The sequence below is a fragment of the Coregonus clupeaformis genome, chromosome 2 (genome assembly GCF_020615455.1).
Source record: "Coregonus clupeaformis isolate EN_2021a chromosome 2, ASM2061545v1, whole genome shotgun sequence".
NCBI lineage: Eukaryota > Metazoa > Chordata > Actinopteri > Salmoniformes > Salmonidae > Coregonus > Coregonus clupeaformis.
The window spans coordinates 4715751-4739101 of record NC_059193.1 but is presented as its reverse complement, the minus strand read 5'-3'; the positions used below and the strand labels follow the sequence as shown (position 1 = coordinate 4739101).

Genomic DNA, 23351 nt, shown 5'->3' with positions numbered 1-23351 from the left:
TTGAGACTAGTTGAGTATCTGGAGCATCAGCAATTGTGGGTTCGATTACAGGCTCAAAATGGCCAGAAACAAATAACTTTCTTCTGAAACTCGTCAGTCTATTCTTGTTCTGAGAAATAAAGGCTATTCCATGCGAGAAATTGCCAAGAAACTGAAGATCTCGTACAATGCTGTGTACTACTCCCTTCACAGAACAGCGCAAACTGGCTCTAACCAGAATAGAAAGAGGAGTGGGAGGCCCTGGTGCACAACTGAGCAAGAGGACAAATACATTAGAGTGTCTTGTTTGAGAAACAGACACCTCACAGGTCCTCAACTGGCAGCTTCATTAAATAGTACCCGCAAAACACCAGTCTCAACGTCAACAGTGAAGTGGCGACTCTGGGATGCTGACCTTCTAGGCAGAGTTGCAAAGAAAAAGCCTTATCTCAGACTGGCCAATAAAAAGAAAAGATTAAGATGGGCAAAAGAACACAGACACTGGACAGAGGACAGAGGACGATTGGAAAAAAGTGTTATGGACAGACGAATCGAAGTTTGAGGTGTTCGGATAACGAAGAACATGTGTGAGACGCAGACCAAATGAAAAGATGCTGGAGGAGTGCTTGATGCCATCTGTCAAACATGGTGGAGGCAATGTGATGGTCTGAGGGTGCTTTGGTGGTGGTAAAGTGAGAGATTTGTACAAGGTAAAAGGGATCTTGAAGAAGGAAGGCTATCACTCCATTTTGCATTGCCATGCCATACCCTGTGGACGGCGCTTGATTGGAGCCAATTTCCTCCTACAACAGGACAATGACCCAAAGTACAGCTCCAAACTATGCAAGAACTAGTTAGGGAAGAAGCAGTCAGCTGGTATTCTGTCTATAATGGAGTGGCCAGCACAGTCACCGGATCTCAACCCTATTGAGCTGTTGTGTGTGCAGCTTGACCGTATGGTACGTAAGAAGTGCCCATCAAGCCAATCCAACTTGTGGGAGGTGCTTCAGGAAGCATGGGGTGAAATCTCTTCAGATTACCTCAACAAATTGACAACTAGAATGCCAAAGGTCTGCAAGGCTGTAATTGCTGCAAATGGAGGATTCTTTGGCGAAAGCCTAGTTTGAAGGACACAATTATTATTTTAATTAAAAATCATTATTTCTAACCTTGTCAATGACTACATTTCCTATTCATTTTGCTATATTTCCTATTCAAACTCATTTCATGTATGTTTTCATGGAAAACAAGGACATTTCTAAGTGACCCCAAACTTTTGAACGGTAGTGTATATTTGCAAAAAAATATATGGGGGATTGGAAGTGATGCAGACAATTACATTGATGGAAGCTACAATCTATCTGCAATATTAAAGCTGATATACCCCCTAAAAAAAAAGAGAGACTTGGCCAAAGCAATGTATGGAAGTCGGTAAGCCAATGTCCAATTTCTAAAGATACTGAGCATAACTTATTTAAAGTTGCAAACAAGGTTGTAATACCTTAGTGCCAATGTAATGCCCAGTAATTCAGTGTACATCCAGTTTGAGAAAGTAGAACATATTTTATAAAGCCATTTCAGTATAATCTTTATGTATTCCACTAACCACAGCTACAGAAGGCTATAGAAAGGAATTTCATAAGAAACAGCCTTGGCCAATTGCAACCAATGGGTAGAACTTAAAGGGATAGTTAACCCAATAAAATGAGATATTGCTTTCCTTACCCTGCAAGCAGTCTATGGACAAGGTATGACCGCAATCCATGCTTTGGTTTTGTTAACCTGGCCACTGTTTCAAATGCTAACTTTTTTTGCATTCGTGGCACAAATCCAATGCAGTCAATGGTACCTATATTAGCATTTTCATAATTTATGTCCAAATCATCTTGTATCTAAAACTGATTGTTTAGCTCAATGAAGTCATATAAATGATGTGGACATGAAGCGCACAAATGCTAATATAGGTACCATTGACTTGCATTGGATGTTTGTAATCCTGTAGACAAGTTATTCATGGTTTACATAAATTGTAAGTAGCCAACACCAACATGGGTAAATTGCCACAGTAGATTTGTTGTGGTAAACAAGGGAATACTTCATTTCAGTTGTAGGGAATTATTATCAAATAGTTCAATCTGCACATAGTCTGCTCAATGAGTAGGTTTAATTTATACCGAATATAATCGCCTGTAGCGAAGAGGGCAAAAATGTCTTGAATGATTTTGGGAGAAAGCAGGACTAAAAGTGAACACCGACAGCTTAATGCGTATTGATGCCGTTTAGATGATAACCAGACCTTCTATGTCCTCAAATGAGGGAAGTCCAATTTTTGCTGTAAAACTGTGCTTACATAATAAAATACCATCAAGCATGACAGTTACCCTCTGTTCTCTACATGTCAACTCTTTTGTGCCGTACACATTAACTAAAGTTAACCTAAGTTCAACAAGTCATCAGACACAAAATGTACAGAAACCCATACAATAAATCCCATAAAAAGCAGTGCCAGTCAAACAGCCATGTTGAAAATACAACATTTCAGCCACTAAAAGAGAATTGTGCAATTTGTTTATTGGCTGATTGACAATTGCAGGGTACTTACATACTGATTGAAAGGAGACCCCTTTAGCAAGCACAATTAATATATTCAGCATTTCTTTAGAAAGCATGATCTTTAAACTGTTAGCATTTGAACATATCACAACCACAAACATGTGTCCAGTTACAAACCTCTATTTTCTTTCTAAAAGGAAAAGTACACACAGACAGGCCAAACTGTCAGACATAGTATAGGCCTACAAGGATTAAAACCTATGCACTTAAATCACCATAGTAAAGCATTAATCGTTCACGGATTTACCGTTCATAAAAACAAACTATGAGAAACTTGGTTCCATTAACAAACTTAGGAATGTCTCTTACAGAGGTTATGGTTGGTTATACGTAGTGTTGTATGATGTAAATATATGAAAGAGGATGATTCTTACAATGTAAAAGGAGGAAAATGAGGACGTGATGCAGTGCCAACATTTATAGCTGTGAGTCCTATGGTACCACAAGTATATGACTCATATGCTTAAAACTGACATGCAGGTGTCTCCTAAAAATAAACAGCTTATTTCCTTAGTTTGCAGTGTCTGTTCCTTATACAATCAACAGGTCAAATGTTGCTTGTGGCCGAACATCTAAAATAACAGTACTTTTGATACATACATACATACAATATTGCATTGTTTAAGCCGATTCAGTACTATATCTAAGAGAAATCAAAAGGAATCTGACATCAGTTCTTTAGCATTCCTATGTAATTGAATCCCCCTGTGAATCAACCATGTAAGTCCTTCAAAACAACAAGAGTAGTCCCAATACCATCCACGATGAAGAAGAGTCGACTTCTAATTCTGATTACATTCAATACCCACAACCTCCATTATCTTTGGACAGAGAACCCACCCTGAACCTGTCAATAGGTAGGGCCCATGACCTGACATCAGTGCCATAATGAAAACCCCTCTCTGTCACTGGGTGTCAGAGGTCAGGGGCCGTGTAGGGGCCCGGCTGATTGGCCAGTTAGTAGTGCGTGTTGGCACGCCATTCGTTGTCGGCCATGGCAACCAGCTCGTTGACAGTGTGCAGCAGGTTGTGCTTGTGCTTCCTCAGCAGCCACTGGTTGAGCCGCTGATCCCTGAAGCCCATCTCCAGCAGCACGGCCATCATGGAGGTGTCCTGGCTGGCCGGGTACACACCACGCTGCAGTGGTGAAGGGGGTGGGGGAGCCAGGTCAAAGGTTAGTTCTGGTTTGTCATGTTAAAGTGCACAGGGTTTATACAATAATACTGTACATACAATACTGTAAAAGAAGACATGCATCACTTTGGTCTTTTGAGCCAAAAGCGCTTTCAAATAGATAAGCAACTTTTATCACAATTGTATGTAATAATCACTATAATCTTTATGATATTATAACCATTTATCATAGTCTAGTTTATCTGATGGCAGTGTGTGACGAGGTGGCGTATTGTGCTGTATGTGGGACCTACCTGTGTGGAGCAGCTATGTCCAGGGAAGAGAGCCTTGTAGGCAGACGCTGCCACTGACAGAACCCCCTTGACTAGTCCCTCTGTGATACCGCCTTGGCCCCTATAGAACAGGAAAGATGTGGTCAGCCACTATGGGGAACAATCTGTTCCAGGGCCAGTGGTTTAGAGCTAGCAATGCTTTCACAAGACCCAAAATGCCACAAAACGTGTGTCAAGAAGAGTTGTTATGTCACATTGTTATATCACATCATAAAGGTCTTTAAATATCTTCTATTTATAGCGGTTTTATCATTTACAGTTACAAATGAGGTACTAGGGAGGCTGGAGTGGGTCTTTAATATTGTGTAGGTGTTTCACCTTGGGTGCAGGGAGCTGCAGGGTCTGGAGTTGTACGTCTCCAAGGCACTGGCTGAGTCTGCTGGTCTGGTTGGACTAGATACTGAAATATAGATGGGGGGAAAAAGAGAGAACACATACTGGATGAGAGAGAGAGAGCCATTAGAACAGTCAATACATTTTGCTGTTCCCCTCTCTCCAAAGACACGTTTCCTTTCTGGCCAGTAGCCGCAGACAGTGATGTGAACACATCCTCAAAAACATGAGTGCACAAACACAAGACTTGCTAGTCACATTAGTTAATAGCATATTATTTTCCTGTGTGATCAGAGCTTCCAAAACATGTTGTGTCTGCTTCATGCAGTGAAAAGGCTGTTTTTTGTAGACACTTTTCCAACCTGCCGTGTGTGTGTGTCTAACACTCACCATTGAAATGGACCGCTGGTTGGCATGGTTCTACTGGTCCAGACGCTTGTTGACTTGTTGGCTCTGCAACATGGACTACTTCAGACCTGGAAAACACACCAAACATGATGATATACTGATCGGAGAGAGAAGGGACAGTGGACAAGAGTATAGTATGATTCCGATAGTCCTCCTACAGCAGATACTGAACAATTTGCACACTTCACTTCAATAAATCACACTGCAAACGTGTGATTGAACAGTAACATATATCATCTGTCGTGATATCATTGTCTCCTGTAATATCTAAGCTGATAGTCTACTACTGCATCAGAGAGCCCTCTCACCTGTGTGTGTACATGCCCTGTGGGGGCAGGAGAGGGACGGGCGGTGGCACCACCTCAGGGGTAAGGGGCACGGCATCCAGCGTCTGGGAGGCACACAGCATCTGGTTGACACTGCTGTGGATGGTGGCCTCCGTGACTGTGGCTGCAGCCTCGGCCTCCTCTTGCCTCTCCCCCTCTGGGGTGGCTCTGTCCAGCTCCTCAGGCTCAGAGTCTGGCTCCTCCTCCTGCTCCGCGGCTGCAGTAGTGACAGGCTCCGAGAGGGCGGAGCTGCATATGGACTCGCCCAGTGGCTGATTGGTGTCGAAGCAGTCGGGCAGGACGATGATGTAGTCCTCGCAGGAGGACGAGGACAAGGTGGAGATCTGGCTGCTCACCTCGTCCCAGTCTGCGGTCTCTTCTTCTTCCTCCTCTTCAATCTCAACGTAGTTCTCATCCTTTTCATCTTCTTTATCCTCCGCTTTCTCGTCCTTCACATCCTTTCTGGCTTTGTAGTCATCCTTGTCCTCCTCCTTCATTGCATACAGCTCCATGTACACATTTTCAACCTCTGGAGCCAGAAGCACCTCTGAGGACAATGCATTGAGAACAAATATCCATTAACCAACCAACCACTTTCTGATTATGTCTCGTAATCATGGCTTGTGCCAATTTACAATTGCCAATGTGTAAAAGGTGAGAACATTACTTGGTGCGTTTTGACTTAAGTTACTAGCGAGTCTGTAAACAGAAGCAGACAGGCTGCAGTGAGAGTTGTTCCTTACCTGTGACAGTCTCCTCCTCTGACAGTGTGATCTGGGGAAGGCCTGGAGGTGAACCTTGACCTCTCATAACCCCCATCATCAGCACATCTGGTCCTGCCCCTCTTACTGCTGTGTCAAGTACTTTCCTCTCATAGTCAAAGACGGGTCCCGGGGCTACAGCTTCAAATACAACTTTAGTTTTTAACTTCAATTTAGACTATTTAGTTATTTAGCAGACACACTTATCCAGAGCGACTTACAGTAGTGAGTGCATACATTTTCATACTGGTTCACCGTGGGAATCGAACCCACAACCCTGGCGTTACAGAGTATAGTATGACGGTCAGATAACAAATACCACAGATAGTGAGTGCACAGAACAACCATAATTTATTGTTCAACTGAGTCTCATATCATTGTCACTTAGTGATGTTTGCATGTTTTCCCATTTTGTTGGGAAATTCAACTAAACAAGATGGCCGCCTCACCTTTGGGCTTGCAGTAGCTGGGCTGATGTCTGCGGGGGGGCTTGTGGTCAGGAGCCTCCTCGAGGGTGAGGGAGCGGATCACAGTCTCACACACAAACTGGGTCCCGCTGATGTCCCCCTCCTCGTGGCCAGGGGGGTCCGAGTTCTCCCCCTTCACTCCTGACCCCAACACACAATACAAAGATTAGGGCTGTGTCTGATACAGGGTCATCACTGTGATCAAAGCTTTTTTCTCTCAACTTATTTTACTCAAGCTGACATATCCCTTAGTTAACACAACAAAACATCTCACAATTTGATATATATTGTTTTCACTTATTTACTGTATAAAGCAGTATGGTGAAAGACCACGACATTCACCTCTGCCCTCTGTCTTACCTAGCAGGTTGTTGACCTCAGTGTTGTCTTTGATCAGGTCAGGGCCTGGGTTCTCCAGTAGCGGGCCATTGTGGGGCAGAGGGGACATACAGGGGGTCAGATCTACCAATGAAACAAAAATAAACTAATCTCAGTTTGACACAAGCATTATGTCTTGAAACTCTCTGAATATCAGAAAAATGCCCACCAAATAATCTTGACATGCATTGTGGTGGTATCATTATTTCTTACCGACTGGAGTGTTGTTTGGAACTTTCTCCAACTCTTGCACAATGTTAATATCCAGCAATTCAAAGGACAACAGATCCTATTTAAAAAAAACATACAAAAAACCAAAGCACAAATATTGTTGAGTCATTGAATAAAGCATGAAGTTGCCCCATGGTGTATGATGATGTCATACTACCACATCTACCTTTATGGCAAAGCCAACATACACTGCCTTCACCTAAGCCTTTCTTCACCTGTGCAGTGAGCAGGTCTACAGAGGAGAAGTAGTAGTCTCTGTGGCAGTAGTCTACAGACATGGCCAGACCACTGTCGCTGGAGCTGCTACTCGACATCCCCTCCACAACCACAGGCCTGGGCTCCTCCTTCTGAAGCACAGTGCAGGAGAATGTACGAACATGAGCAATGCTTGGAATGATATAATGATATTAATAGTGGTGGATTTTGAAGTTTTATTCCTGAACATTTTACCTGATGTAAATGCTTTGTTAGTCCAGCCCTATATAAGTGTCTGCATTTGCTAAGTAAATATTATTGCTTTGTACCTGGTTCAAATTTGCTTAGTAAATCCGTCCCTGCACTAGTGTATGTACTGGGTAAACAAATGTGAATGGGACACAGAGGTGGTTGACTTGCCAGGCGTTTGTTCTGAGGACAGTGGGCGTGTGGGCTGGTGCTGTGGGCCACCACAATGCTGCACCACACGCGAGGGCCAAACTGCTCTCCGCAATGCGACAGGCGCCAGTGGGAGGTGTAGGTGCCCTCCATCACCGGGGCAATGAAGGCCACACTGACCACGCCCACCTGGCCCGGCTGCAGCAGGGGCACGGCCACCTCGCGCTTCTCCTCCGATGCCAGTGCAAGGTTACCCCACATGCACTTCAGCTAAGGACACACACACACACACACACAAAGACACAGGCATGCAAAGAAGACGCACATACATTGACACAAACCCAAGGACCAAAACACCAACACTTAAACAGAGAACTTACACTGAATTCACAAAAGGCTGTAGCACTGGTCTGGTTAATCAGACAGGGTAAGTACTAATCACATGTAATCAATAGTTACAATTAGGTGGGGTTAGTTCTAGTATTCGGGTTAGGGAATGAGATAGTTGTAGTATTCCAGTTATGGAATGAGATAGTTGTAGTATTCCGGTTAGGGATTGAGATAGTTCTAGTATTTGGGTTCGGGACTGAGATCGGTCCGCTTGGGGAGTACCTTGGTCTCTGAGGTCCAGTTGATGATGCCCGAGTTCTTCATCTTCCAATACTTGAAGAACTTGGTGCCGGGCTCTCGGCGGGTCCCGTCGGGCAGATTTTCATCCAGAAACAAGGCAGCCATAGTGGGCACCAAGGTGGTGTAGGAGACCTCGGGACCCCTAGTGTTTCAAGTGTACAGAGCATTGTTGAAAATAGCCCTGGCTTCAGACCCATCCCTCTTTTTTATGAATCATCAAAAAAGCAAGATCCTTTTTGCAGCTCAAAGTAATTTTTTGTTTAGAAATATATGAAGCAGCAGCATCAGATTCACACGTGAGGTAGTTCCATCATCCACCAGCGATAAACTCTATTACAACTATTACAAAGATGGGCTATTTCTTGAGAAAATATTTGATTTTTGCTCCATGCTGGGCCTAGAAACACCCAGCACTCTGACGCCCTCCCGGGGTGGCGCTTACTCTGGACTGGAGGCCTGGGGGTCTGGGGAAGGGCCTGGTTCTGGGGCCTGGGTTGCAGCAGGGGCCAGGGCTGGAGCCTGTGTGGTGGCCATGTTGGATCTGGCTGACGTAGAGGCTGGGCTGCTCCATTGCAGGCCCCTCTTCTCCAGCCTCAGCTTCTTCTTAATCTCCTTCACCTCAGCTTTGAGCTGCCTCCTCTCGGCTTTGAGGCGCTGACGCTCAGCCTTGCGCACGGTCCTGTCTCCTCGCCTTGGAAACCTGGGTACAAACAAAATATAGAGAGAGAGGTGTGAAAGCTGAGCATCTCCTGACAACACAAGAAAGTAAAATAGGTAAAGTAACGCATAGACAACATCACGTGGTCCTCTGTAGCTCAGCTGGTAGAGCACGGCGCTTGTAACGCCAAGGTAGTGGGTTCGATCCCCGGGACCACCCATACACAAAAGAAATGTATGCACGCATGACTGTAAGTCGCTTTGGATAAAAGCGTCTGCTAAATGGCATATTATTATTATTATTATATTATTATCACAGTAAAGGCAGGATTCTACATCCAGCAGACTAACCTTAATTCTCCTGACATCCCATGCTCAGGGATGGAGAGGGGTGTCTTGGTTCTCACCAGGTTGTGGCTGGGGTCGTGGCTGTGTCGACACAGCTCACATAAGATGCAGGACGGACACACACTGGAGAAAAACAGGACACCAAATAGAAGGTAAGGGCAAGGTTACTTATATTATAAATAATAATAATATGCCATTTAGCAGACGCTTTTATCCAAAGCGACTTACAGTCATGCGTGCATACATTTTTGTGTATGGGTGGTCCCGGGGATTGAACCCACTACCTTGGCGTTACAAGCGCCATGCTCTACCAGCTGAGCTACAGAGGACCATATTACTAATTGATAGTGACATATTTCATGAGGAATAAGTAAAATAAACATTTTATATTATTTCAACTTCTGAGTTACTCATTAGTAACATAATAATATTGATCTGTTATTGTTGTGCTGTGTTTACCTGCACTTATAAGCTCCATCAGTGGCTGGTCTCTTGCATTTGCTGCAGTCTGGAGTGTAGCCCAATGAGGAGTAGGCAGGGGGGCCGGTGGAGGAGGAGTTCACCTTTGTGCCTTTGATATTGACTCTGCCCACTGCTCCAAGGGCCTCGAGGGGCCCATCAGGGTCAGGGGCCTTGTGGGTGCAGCACTGGCCAGAGAAGTCATTACACATCCTCTCCACTACCTCCTTCACCACCTCATCCTTGAACTGACAGGAGAGAGGGATCCAGTGAAAAGGGTTCTTAAGTAAAAAAGTAGATTTTTAGGGACTTTTTTCTTTATATTTCTGAAATATAAAGAAATAGTAAAGAATATCATTTCAATATGGACTTACTTTTTCCATGTAAGATCTGAACCAAGCTGGGGGAAGCTTATCCTCTGGCTTAGTCACTTTGTTGTCCTTCACAACCACCTATAAAATCAAATGATTGACATTAAACTCATTAGGATTAATCAAATTCATACTATGAAACCAAATTGTGTGTTCATCAAATCTTAGCTCTAGTTTTATTATTACATTGTCACATTTCATGAAGAGAACAATTATAGAGAACGAATACACCATCCTGACACGTATAACACTTTTCTTACATTCAGACAACATTGCATCAACATTGCATCAACATTGAAAGCTGTGTGTGGTGCTCTTACAGCATCTCTCTCGGGGGTGACCTGTGTGCCTTTGTCCACAGTCTTGACCCTGGAGGGGTACGGAGGGGCTGGCCGGAGGTCCCCCTTCAGCTCCTTCACTTCTTGGGTTTTGACCGGCCCAGTGCCAGCCTGACCCTGCTTCGCCTTGTAAACGTTCATGTGCAACTGGTTCCCCTGCTTCTCTGCACTCTGGAGGAAATACATACACCACATGCCACTGGCACTTTCAGTAATTACATACAGCAGGTTCATAGAATGTATTTTCTTAGCCATTGAAATCCATGAAAGAACATGTAAGTTAGAATACCTTCACACCCTCCTCATATTCCTCTGAAACATAGACAAGCAAAACAGATCAGAGAATACGTTTGTGTTGGTGAAGATTATGAACTGTAAAGCTTTAATAACAGTCACAATAAAGAAAGCCTATTAAGTTAACACTTTATTTGCATACCTTGGCTATTGATGGAAACCTGGAACAAAGAAAAAGGAGATACAGAAACAGATAGTGTTACACAATGTCTTCAGTTGTATACTGAATAATAAACTATTGTTAATATTGGGGAGGCAGGTTGTCTGGTTGGGGAGGCAGGTAGTCTGTTTTTAATACCGGAGCAAAAAAAGACACGGGCGCTGTACAATGCATTGCGACCCTGGCCGTGACCCCACTCTCTGGGGAGTTACACTTGTGTGTAAGAGGACAAATATAAGCTAATGTATCGCTTGTGTGTTATTATTACTACTGTTGTTGTACATCAGAAATGTTGGCACTGCATTCGTTTAAATAATACACAGTAGTACAAAATACATTTTATCTCACCTCCTCATTGTCCTCATCAAAATATTTCACTTGAAAATGGCTTATTCCAAATGATGCTTTTATCTGCAGATTCAATTAAAAAAGCTTGATGATTGAGGATCAGCTTAACAGGATAACATCACATATAATAATAACTTGATTTGTTGTTAGAAAGATAATTTGCAGACAAATGTCATTCAAGTGGTCCAATGTTGTGCTAGCTAGGCCATGGTTAGGCCTGCTATACTCGAGCCTAGAATAATCCAGGCTAACTAAACTGCGCCAGCGCTACTTACCCAGGCTTCCACCGACTCCCATTCTGACTTGTCCAAATCTGGAGCCACAAATCTCTTTACATTCCCCCTGAAATTCACTTTAATAGTAACAGGGAGCCCCATGGCTGCTTTTTGCGATTAAATAAGGACAATCATTGAAGATACTAGTGGACAAAACGAGCTCTCGCACTCGCCAATCCTCTTGTTTACATCCTCAGCTGCGTTTAGGAAAATACGATGACGCGTTCAGTGCATGAATAGTGCGCATGCGTATTCGTTTGTCATGTTGTCGCATGTTGAATACGTCATTTTTAAGCTCACAAGTGTGGCTGACAGGAGTGGGAAAACCACACGTTTAGCCCCGAATTGAATGTAGTGAGGACAGTCGTACTTTTTCCATTTGTTGTTAAAGAAGATGAATTCTCTCCTCAAGGTGGACAATGAACTCAAAACGAAGGTAAAACGTGATTTATCAACGCCCCATGTCACTAGACATCATGGGGGAAAGTTGCTTGTTAGCTAACTAGCTAATGTAATGCTAACGTGACCTAGCTTGCAATTATATGAATCAGAATGAGGCCAAGTGTTAAAGGTAAATTGCTTTATCTTCCTGCGCCCGTCATAGCGGACAAGGCAAACTGTCTAACAACAGGGTGCACCTCCCTGAACAAAAGGGTTGCTGTGCCGCATGTTTCATAAAGGGCGTGTATTGGTAGCTAGCTAACGGTGTCGAGGTACCGGTAACTCAATTCGGCACAATTTTTAGGCCTAGCCAGTAGAGTAAGCATGTTGAAGTGACGTTGATGAACTGATGACTGGCATCATCTTTCAGAAAGTAGTCTACTCGAATCCCACTCACTTGTTTTATTCAAGCAGGCCTGCTGATTATTTTACCTGTGATATGACAGTTGTTTGGTGGTTGTATTTGTACAGGTCGATGCTTTCAGAGAACGAATTACTGGGGAGGTGAGTTTCCTTTCAGTTTATTCATTTTGGGACAAAAGCAAATATTGTACCTAGCTACCTGTATCTAGATCTGAATGTCATTTCCCAAATAAACTCTTTGTTTCATAGGCGGAGGAGCTAGTTGCAAGTTTTTTCCCAAATAAGTTATTGGAACTCGACCATTTCCTCAAGGTAAACTTATTTATGTCAACAAAATGAAATGATTAGTCAAATGTCCTCCGACTTCCCTTTATAGAGTGTGTATGTGTTGTTGGTCATCTTTTGCAGGATCCCGTCTTAAACATATGTGAACTGAAGGAAATACACTCAGAAATCAACTTGACGGTGCCAGACCCCATTCTACTCTCAAACCTGCATGACGGACTTGAAGCGGTGAGACTTGGAATGGAATTTAACACCCTGTAATGACCAAATGCCATCTGATTGCATGTGTCCATTGTAAACAACTTGATATCCTCTTCACAGCAAAATGCCAAAAAGAGGAAGATGGAAGATGGCTCTGGGGAGGACAAGGGTGAGTAATTCACCCATATTTTCCCCACACTGTGTGAGTTTTCTTCTGGTGTTTAGTTTTTGTTAGGAAAAGCCTAGTCCATGGGTGCCTGGCTTTGTCTGAAACTGTCTTGACTTTTTGGTGCTGTTTGAAGCACTGTCACAATGTTTATTATTTTATATTAACTTGTCTCAGCAGCATACATATTTGATGCAGAGAAGGTAGAATGGCTTATTTGCTTGATATTACTTATCAAGCCAAGCAAAAGGACCCTGCGCAGGATAAAGTGACTAAGGGGGCAGTTGAAATCGGTTAGGGGGCACATTTTTTGGGGGGGTTCTTGCATTGGAATTTATATTGAATTCTGCTTATATCACACTATATCACAAACATAAAGTTCAATTGCTGAGACTCAGAGACCATTGAGTGCTTTTGAAGTGACAGGTTGGCGCGAATACTGTAGCCCATCTCCGCTGCGCTGTATCAGCACAATGGACAGCGCCCTACACACTAAAGCAAGGCCATTTTGGCAATGAATAGGCTGTAGGCTACAAGATAGATAGGCTGTTTGTAATAGGTTAATTCACCTATTACAAACAGCCTACAGTGAGGGAAAAAAGTATTTCATCCCCTGCTGATTTTGTACATTTGCCCACTGACAAAGACATGATCAGTCTATAATTTTAATGGTAGGTTTATTTGAACAGTGAGAGACAGAATAACAACAAAAAAATCCAGAAAACGCATGTAAAACATTTTAGAAATTGATTTGGATTTTGTTCCACTCCTCTTTGCAGATCTTCTCCAAGTCATTAAGGTTTCGAGGCTGACGTTTGGCAACTCGAACCTTCAGCTCCTTCCACAGATTTTCTATGGGATTAAGGTCTGGAGACTTGCTAGGCCACTCCAGGACCTTAATGTGCTTCTTCTTGAGCCACTCCTTTGTTGCCTTGGCTGTGTGTTTTGGGTCATTGTCATGCTGGAATACCCATCCACGACCCATTTTCAATGCCCTGGCTGAGGGAAGGAGGTTCTCACCCAAGATTTGACGGTACATGGCCCCGTCCATCGTCCCTTTGATGCGGTGACGTTGTCCTGTCCCCTTAGCAGAAAAACACCCCCAAAGCATAATGTTTCCACCTCCATGTTTGATGGTGTTCTTGGGGTCATAGGCAGCATTCCTCCTCCTCCAAACACGACGAGTTGAGTTGATGCCAAAGAGCTTGATTTTGGTCTCATCTGACCACAACACTTTCACCCAGTTCTCCTCTGAATCATTCAGATGTTCATTGGCAAACTTCAGACGGGCCTGTATATATGCTTTCTTGAGCAGGGGGACCTAGCGGGCGCTGCAGGATTTCAGCCTTCACGGCGTAGTGTGTTACCAATTGTTTTCTTGGTGACTATGGTCCCAGTTGCCTTGTTGTCACCTTCTCACCAAGCTGCTTGGCGATGGTCTTGTAGCCCATTCCAGCCTTGTGTAGGTCTACAATCTTGTCCCTGACATCCTTGGAGAGCTCTTTGGTCTTGGCCATGGTGGAGAGTTTGGAATCTGATTGATTGATTGCTTCTGTGGACAGGTGTCTTTTATACAGGTAACAAGCTGAGATTAGGAGCACTCCCTTTAAGAGTGTGCTCCTAATCTCAGCTCGTTACCTGTATAAAAGACACGTGGGAGCCAGAAATCATTCTGATTGAGAGGAGGTCAAATACTTATTTCCCTCATTAAAATGCAAATCAATTTATAACATTTATGACATGCGTTTTTCAGGATTTTGTTGTTGTTATTCTGTCTCTCACTGTTCAAATAAACCTACCATTAAAATTATAGACTGATCATGTCTTTGTCAGTGGGCAAACGTACAAAATCAGCAGGGGATCAAATACCTTTTTCCCTCACTGTATATAGAATTGACATATCTATTTTAATACAGACTAGCTCAAAACATTACTAATCATTGAAAATGACAAATTACCCAATGGATCATGATCATTTTCTAGTAAAAAAGTGGGGATGCAAAAACACAAGTTTGCACCCCTATTTTGAAAGTGAGGGTGCAGCTTCTCCGTTTGCTCCATTGGTCATGCACCTATGGTCAAGTCCACAGAGGTAAGAGCTCTGTTCTCTTGTTCATCTTCTCTTCCCCTTCTACAGTGGCTGGCACCAAGGTCTTTGTCATGCCTGGTGGGATGATGAAGAGTAACGCCAAGCTGGTGGACCTGATCGAGAAGGTCAAGCCAGAGATCAGGACACTGATTGAGAAATGTAACACGGTACATAGCTTTATCCCACACAGTTTCTTCCTTAATCTATTTCGGTGGGTGCTCATGTCACTCATTACTTATCACCCATGATCTAATAATCAGTCTTTCTTGTTCTTCAGGTCAAAATGTGGGTTCAGTTGCTTATCCCACGAATAGAAGATGGCAACAACTTCGGAGTTTCAATTCAGGTGCCACGTTTACTTTATATGTATTAACAGGTAAAGTGTTATTGCTGTCTGTACCTAAGGTCTCATCTAAGTGTATAGCTAAATTGAACCATTACTCAATTACTGATTTGGCCTCTGCAGGAGGAGACAGTAGCTGAACTCCGAACAGTGGAGGGGGAGGCAGCATCTTACCTCGACCAGATATCCAGGTACTAACCTCAACCCAGTCTTTACTTTGTTTACACTGAGTACTCTTACTAGTAGGCTATATGAACATCTTATTTCCTATCTACCCATAGATACTACATCACAAGAGCAAAGCTGGTATCCAAAATAGCAAAATACCCACATGTGGTAAGTGTGATTGCTAACTGTAGGTCTGGTTGGCAGGCTTCTTCCAGACAGAAACCTATCTACACAGTGGGCATTTACTGAGGGCAAAATGACGGTATGAACCGTAGAATGCATTCTTTTACCTGCAACTACATGACTATTTACCTTATCTCTCTCTTTCACTAAACAGGAGGACTACCGGCGCACAGTGACAGAGATTGATGAGAAAGAATACATCAGCCTCAAGATCATAGTTTCAGAGCTGAGAAATCAATACGTGAGTCAAATGTTCTGTTATACACAGGAATAGTTTTCCTCACCATCCGTTTCTATCCACAAGTTAACACATTGCGTTCTAATCCTGAACTCTGCTCTGCTACAGGTAACGTTACACGACATGATCTTGAAGAACATTGACAAGATAAAGAAGCCTAGGAGCAGTAATGCTGAGGCATTGTACTAAGACTGACCCAACCACCCTTCCCCTGCCATGTTGTCGAGGTAGCGGTACCCCAAGCCTGGGTTTGGGTCGTCTGACAGAGTAGAGCTAGACCATCACATCCAGATCAGTACAATCCAGAAACCATAGCCCCAGTAGAGAAAACCGCACGCATATTTTCGTTTGATTTGTAAAATATCGTCATTGTTTTAAAAACCTTTGAAGAATACGTTATGAGATCGCTCGACGAACGAAGAGAGATAGGTCTAGAAAAAGAAGAGTGCTATGTATTTTTTAAAATGTAATTAAAAACCATTTTGTCCATGCATCTCCCACTGTCTTTTGTTGAACTTTATTTAGACCTGGCTCTGTTTTGGATTGGTCCAAGATAGCTTTTACCATTTTGTTATGTCTACTGCTTTATTGAATGTGTTCTATGGCTGCAATAGCAGACAAGTCTCATGTATGTCACTAAAGAAGTGCTTTTAGTGGCTGTGTATTCAATTACCCTGGTTATAGTGGTAATGGCTGACTGACTTTATGCTGGATATTATGGACTCAAAGCAGAACAATTATTTCAGAATGTCTGTAAGATTATTTTTTGGTATTTCTTTTAAATGTGTTTTTAAAGACATGCTCCGGAACTTTGGTGACTACTAAACTGTGCTGCGCCATTTTCCTCATGTGGGCCAGCCCCCTAGCAATATGAGTTCTAGCCAATGAGCTTCAGCTCCTCGCCATTTGAGTGACGGCTGGCAAGATGCACACACAGCGGAGTGAGAGAGCAATGACGTGGTGCATATATGTGATGTAGTATGTAGTTTCCGGGGACCAATTTTTGTTCATGAGTTCAACATTTAGAACTACTGGTTAAAAAGTACGGGAGAATCTCTTTAAACAGGGAAATCCCATTGAGACCAAGGCCTCTTTTACAAGGGAGCCATGCACACAATCATACAAATTCACAATATTTACAATTCTAACGCAATGAAATACTTTTTACAAGCAATTGAAGAAAAGTAACTTACAAAACATGATCATGAAAAACAAACACGTTCCTCAGTAAAAGTCAAATACATTACATTGTAAGGGCCCTTGTTAGATTAACTACAACAATAATGTTAACTCCAAAAGGTGTTTCTTCAACTAATTTTACTGATTAAGAAGGCATTTGGAATAGTTTAACTTTTAATCATAATTGATGTTCTTCAGGGGTGAAAGGGATCACGCAATATTACAGACATCGTTACACTCATTTCATAAACCATTGGAGTAACCATAGACTGTCCCGTAACCCATGTTTTAGCAATGCCCTTGTCAACCAGTAGATGGCGCTAAATAGTACATGAAAGGCTGATGTTCAATGAAGGTACCCATCAGTGCAAAAGTCAATCATGATTTACATTTTTATAATAATCATACATCTGATTCCAACAAACTGCATCTTGATCACTTACATAATGGACCTTATGTTTTACAGAAGATTTGATTGGAAAATGTCCCTTTGTATGCATCAGTTCAGAGAACAAATGTGCCTGTCATTAGTTCACATTAGTTACAGACAATGTTTTAATTTGTTTGTTTTGTTCTGGTATTCAGAGGAAATTATATCCACCTTTCAAACAATGTATATGAATGATAAGAGGCCATCTGTGCTCTTTTAAGGTCCCTACTACTGAATAGTCTGTTCCAGGTCCATAGGAGTTAAAATAAGAATATTGGAAAAGACCACATGCTGTCGAAAAAATGAATAAATCCAAAACTGAAGCTTAAATGCAAAATAAATGTTTATTAAAACATCATAGTCCCCAAAAAATCATAATGCAAGAAAGTGCATAACTCAACGTTGAAAACAAAGAAGTTTCGGCCTCAGGCCATAATCATTGTAAATCAGCACACACCTGGCTTCTATCTCAAGGATAATTCCATATGTCACATGATTTTTATTTTTTATTTTTTTATTTCACCTTTATTTAACCAGGTAAGCCAGTTGAGAACAAGTTCTCATTTACAACTGCGACCTGGCCAAGATAAAGCAAAGCAGTGCGATAAAAACAACAACACAGAGTTACATATGGGGTAAAACAAAACAAAGTCAAAAATACAACATAAATAAATATATATACAGTGCGTGCAAATGTAGCAAGTTATGGAGGTAAGGCAATAAATAGGCTATAGTGCAAAATAATTACAATTAGTGATCAGGTGTCCTTAATGATTTGTATACTCAGTGTATATGTTTTACATGCTTTTTATTTATTTTACATGTCAAAATGCCTTTGTTGTAAATGTTTTCGCACCAAACTGGTGGCACTTGTGAAAAAAGTCAATAGTTGGAAGCGTTGCAGAGTTAATTGAAGTTAATGCCACTGTTGATTATATTATTTTTTCATTAAAAACTCCTTAGAACCCATAGCGGCCGTCAACGGCCTTTCTTTAAATTACTATAGCGGCCGCGAACGGCCTTGTTTTTCTAACAATATCTGTGTCGCAAAATGTACTTTCTAACAAACTGTTGTCGTATTCGCGTGGCTGTTGTCATCAACCGGAAACGGTATGCTGTCATTCGACCTTTAAAAGAAAAATAACTTCATTACTCTAAATGACGGCACCGAAGAGGCCACGACTTTTTCCTCGTTTTGTTTCGTTACAGCCTTATTCTAAAATGGATTCAATAGTTTTTTATGTATGACGCTACAAGCTTGGCACACCTGTATTTGGGGAGTTTCTCCCATTAATCTCTTCAGATCCTCTCAAGCTCTGTCAGGTTGGATGGGGAGTGTCGCTGCACAGCTATTTTCAGGTCTCTCCAAAGATATTAGATCGGGTTCAAGTCCGGGCTCTGGCTGGGCCACTCAAGGACATTCAGAGACTTGTCTCGAAGCCACTCCTGCGTTGTCTTGACTGTGTGCTTAGGGTCGTTGTCCTGTTGGAAGGTGAACCTTCGCCCCAGTCTGAGGTCCTGAGCGCTCTGAAGCAGGTTTTCATCAAGGATCTCTCTGTACTTTGCTCCGTTCATCTTTCCCTCGATCCTGACTAGTCTCCCTGCCTCTGAAAAACATCCCCACAGCATGACGCTGCCACCACAATGCTTCACCGTAGGGATGGTGCAAGGTTTCCTCCAGACGTGGCGCTTGGCCTTCAGGCCAAAGAGTTCAATCTTGGTTTCATTAGACCAGATAATCTTGTTTCTCAGAGAGTCTTTAGGTGCCTTTTGGCAAACTCCAAGTGGGCTGTCATGTGCCTTTTACTGAGGAGTGGCTTCCATCTGCCCACTCTACCATAAAGGCCTGATTGGAGTGCTGCAGAGATGGTTGTCCTTCTGGAAGGTTCTCCCATCTCCACAGAAGAACTCTGGAGCTCTGTCAGAGTGACCATCAGATTCTTGGTCACCTCCCTGACCAAGGCCCTTCTCCCCCGATTGCTCAGTTTGGCCGGGCAGCCAGGTCTAGGAAGAGTCTTTGTGATTCCAAACTTCTTCCATTTAAGAATGATGGAGGCCACTGTGTTCTTGGGGAACTTCAATGCTGCAGACATTTTTTGGTACCCTTCCCCAGATCTGTGCCTCGACACAATCCTGTCTCGGAGCCCTACGGACAATTCCTTCGACCTAATGGCTTGGTTTTTGCTCTGACATGCATTGTCAACTGTGGGACCAATCATGTCCAATCAATTTAATTTACCACAGGTGGACTCCAATCAAGTTGTAGAAACATCTCAAGGATGATCAATGGAAACAAATTCACCTGAGCTCAATTTCGAGTCTCATAGCAAAGAGTCTGAATACTTATGTAAATAAGGTATTTCAGTTTTTTATTTGTAACAAATTTGCAAAAAATTCTAAACCTGTTTTTGCTTTGTCATTTTGGTATATTGTGTTTAGATTGATGAGGAATGTTTTTTTTTTGTTGATCCATCCGTAACAAAATGTGGAAAAAGTCAAGGGGTCTGAATACTGTCCGAATGCACTGTATACCCTTCCAATTAGTGGATTTGGCTATTTCAGCCACACCCGTTGCTGACAGGTGTATAAAATCGAGCACACAACCATGCAATCTCCATAGACAAACATTGGCAATAGAATGGCCTTACCGAAGAGCTCAGTGACTTTCAACGTGACACCATCATAGGATGCCACTTTTCCAACAAGTCAATTCGTCAAATTTCTGCCCTGCGAGAGCTGCCCCGGTCAACTGTATGTTTTGGTATTGTGAAGTGGAAACATCTAGGAGCAACAACGGCTCAGCCACGAAGTGGTAGGCCACACAAGCTCACAGAACGGGACCGCCGAGTGCTGAAGCACGTAGCGAGTAAAAATAATCTGTCCTCGGTTGCAACACTTACTACCGAGTTCCAAACTGCCTCTGGAAGCAACATACAAGAATTGTTCATTAGGATCTTCATAAAATGGGTTTCCATGGCCAAGCATCCGCACACAAGACTAAGATCACCATGCGCAATGCCAAGCATCGGCTGGAGTGGTGTAAAGCTCTTAGCCATTGGACTGGAGCAGTAGAACGCGTTCTCTTGAGTGATGGATCACGCTTCACCATCTGGCAGTCCGACAGATTAATCTGGGTTTGGCGGATGCCAGCAGAACGCTACCTGCCCCAATGCATAGTGCCAACTGTAAAGTTTGGTGGAGGAGGAATAATGGTCTGGGGCTGTTTTTTTATGGTTCGTGCTAGGCCCCTTAGTTCCAGTGAAGAGAAATCTTAACGCTACAGCATACAATGACATTCAAGACGATTATGTGCTTCCAACTTTGTGGCAACAGTTTGGGGAAGGCCTTTTACTGTTTCAGCATAACAATGCCCCGTGCACAAAGCAAGGTCCATACAGAAGTAGTTTGTCGAGATCGGTGTGGAAGTTGTCTGGCCTGCACAGAGCCCTGACCTCAACCCCATCGAGTACCTTTAGGATGAATTGGAATGCCGACTGCGAGCCAGGCCTAATCACTCAACATCAGTGCCTGACCTCACTAATGCTCTTGTGGCTGAATGGAAGCATGTTCCCGCAGCAATGTTCCAACATCTAGTGGAAAGCCTTCCCAGAAGAGTGGAGTCTGTTATAGCAGCAAAGGGGGGACAAACTCCATATTAATGCCCATGATTTTGGAATGAGATGTTCGACGAGAAGGTGTCCACATATCTTTGGTCATGTAGTGTATTTTGGTTGGTGATACGATTTGGACATGTCCTCCTTGCACTTTTTAAACGGTGTTGTTGAAGTTTGATGCTGTGAAATTTTGGGAAAAGCAGCCAGATTAGAAAATCCTGTCATGATCACTTGGTTGCCTACAGGCGATCACATCAGTGGTGGAGCAGGATTGCTCTCTGTCTCATGGAAATAGTTGCAGTGTTTAGCTGTATATAGTCAGCTAACTAGTTGGTTGTTTTGTCCTGTTTCTACTGATGTAATTCCTATGGTAATGTACCAAGCTGATTGCTATAGCTAGCTAGCTAATCTGCAAAGTAAGAAAAGTGTGTGGCGGTAAATTTGGGCTGCGTTTGCCAAGCGTCAACCTCAACTGTCACTTTCACTAGCTAGGCTCACAGACAACCAGCTAACTAGCCACCGGAATGGAGATTAGAGTAATTTGTGTTTATCTGTTTAGGTCATGGTTTGTAATGTTTGCTAGGTACAGATATTCATAGGCTATACATTGCTTTGTTTTCTATTATTTGACAGTTTAGCTGTCGTGTTAGGGTAGATGCCCGCGCAGTGGAGCTCATACGATATTGAGTTGCAGTGATACAGCCAGCTACAAGTTGCTTGTTTTGTCCTGTTTCTACCGATGAAAACTGTCCCAGCTTCGTAACTAATTAGCTAACATTGGCAAACTCTGTAGTAGTCTGTCAGGCAAGAAATATAGAGTTGGAGGCAACATTGTTCTTCGCTTGCGACGCTGTCACTTGATCGTCTCACTCCCTCCCTACCAAGACAATGTCGTATCGAGTGAGTGGTGGCAATTATTGCTGATGAACAAAAGGAGTCTGCTCATACTGAACGTTGATCATAAGGTTTATTCAGATCAGAAGCTTCAGCATGAGTGACAGGTGACATGACACCCGGAGAGCGACGCCTCAGAATGGCTGCTCGTTCTGCCTTTCTTCTTCGTTTTCCCCCCTATTTATAACCAATGATGCTCCCTCTTCTGGCCAATCCCCAGTCTCCCCTGTCTACAACACACTTCCGGTCTGTTGTATGTGACGTTACACCTAAAACATTCCCTCTTGATACTAACATAAACAACATTCCATTTCTTCATGAAAAACATTTAACACCATCATAATCTTAATACACTACAACAACCAGCTAACTATGCCCATCGAAATAGATGAAGAATTATTCTAAACCTGTTTGGCTAAATTGCACATTTTTGTAATCTTCTACTTTCAAAATCTTAAATAAATAAACAATAGTTGATGTGTTGAATCTGTTAACCATTGTGCCACGTATTTTGACTTCTTACCATCTATGAAAAGTAATCTGACCATGGGTCTTGAAGTGTGCGTATCCTATATAGCCTTTATGGTTATAATCTGACCCATCTATGAACATATTCATGAATGTATTTTTGTGTAAATTATCCTGTCTGATTATGCGTCAGTCTGACATATATAGGCACACCATGAACTGAGAAACAATCTGACCACTAAGGGCTTCATAAAATAATTTTGATTGATTGAAAATGCTGTATAGCATCATGATGATACTGTTTAAGGTTTACTGTGTGTGTGGGTGTGGAATGGGAGGCGGGTAACTGTATCACACAATTTATTATGGAAACCCCTAATATGTGATGTGAGTATGTGTATGGTTGAGAAAAAGAGAGGAAAGAAGAGAGACAGAGAGAGATGATGTTCCTAACCAAAATTGTATCCTATGTGATGCTCTGCTCCTCTCTCTCTCTCTGTCTCTCTGTCTCTCTGTCTCTCTGTCTCTCTCTCTCTCTCTCTCTCTCTCTCTCTCTCTCTCTCTCTCTCTCTCTCTCTCTCTCTCTCTCTCTCTCTCTCTCTCTCTCTCTCTCTGTCTGTTCCTCTAGGTCAGTGAAAGCGAGGGAAGTGATGTGGAGAGTCAGGGGTCAGCAGCAGAAGGCAGGGAGAAGAGGAGTTAGAGATGATAGGAGGGATATAGATGTGGAGCGAGAGAGGAAAAGTAGAGTGAAGAGGAGTGAGGGGAGAGGAACATGGAGAGGAGGAAGCAGAGGGAGAGGAGGAGGAAGAGGGGGAGGAAGCAGGGGGAGAGGAAGAGGGAGAGCACACCCGAG

At 42.9% G+C, this 23351-nt stretch overlaps 2 protein-coding genes across 4 annotated transcripts; one reads left to right on the top strand and one right to left on the bottom strand.

The window, feature by feature from the left end:
- Positions 1-2533: 2533 nt before the first annotated feature.
- LOC121586320 (next to BRCA1 gene 1 protein) lies at positions 2534-11645 on the bottom strand. 3 transcript variants are annotated; one of them, XM_041902923.1, is made up of 21 exons: positions 11437-11645; positions 11162-11224; positions 10796-10814; positions 10649-10671; positions 10342-10530; positions 10025-10102; positions 9651-9898; positions 9195-9314; positions 8629-8886; positions 8169-8328; positions 7578-7826; positions 7178-7309; positions 6945-7020; positions 6714-6815; positions 6336-6494; positions 5869-6027; positions 5108-5672; positions 4782-4867; positions 4377-4458; positions 4020-4119; positions 2534-3729 (listed from the first exon to the last, which is right to left on the bottom strand). In XM_041902923.1, the coding sequence occupies exons 1-21, from the start codon at positions 11536-11538 to the stop codon at positions 3550-3552; spliced, it is 3150 nt and encodes a 1049-aa protein (XP_041758857.1). In that variant the 5' UTR covers positions 11539-11645; the 3' UTR covers positions 2534-3549. The 3 variants fall into 3 exon arrangements, with proteins under 3 accessions (XP_041758857.1, XP_041758867.1, XP_041758875.1); XM_041902933.1 differs by having other exon boundaries at positions 5869-6021; XM_041902941.1 differs by lacking the exon at positions 9195-9314.
- Positions 11646-11713: 68 nt separating this feature from the next.
- psme3 (proteasome activator subunit 3) lies at positions 11714-16404 on the top strand. Its single transcript, XM_041843385.2, has 11 exons — positions 11714-11872; positions 12349-12381; positions 12490-12552; positions 12649-12753; positions 12847-12895; positions 15030-15148; positions 15259-15327; positions 15448-15515; positions 15606-15660; positions 15830-15916; positions 16022-16404. Exons 1-11 carry the CDS (start codon positions 11831-11833, stop codon positions 16100-16102), a joined length of 771 nt encoding a protein of 256 aa, XP_041699319.1. The 5' UTR covers positions 11714-11830; the 3' UTR covers positions 16103-16404.
- The last annotated feature ends 6947 nt before the right edge of the window (positions 16405-23351 follow it).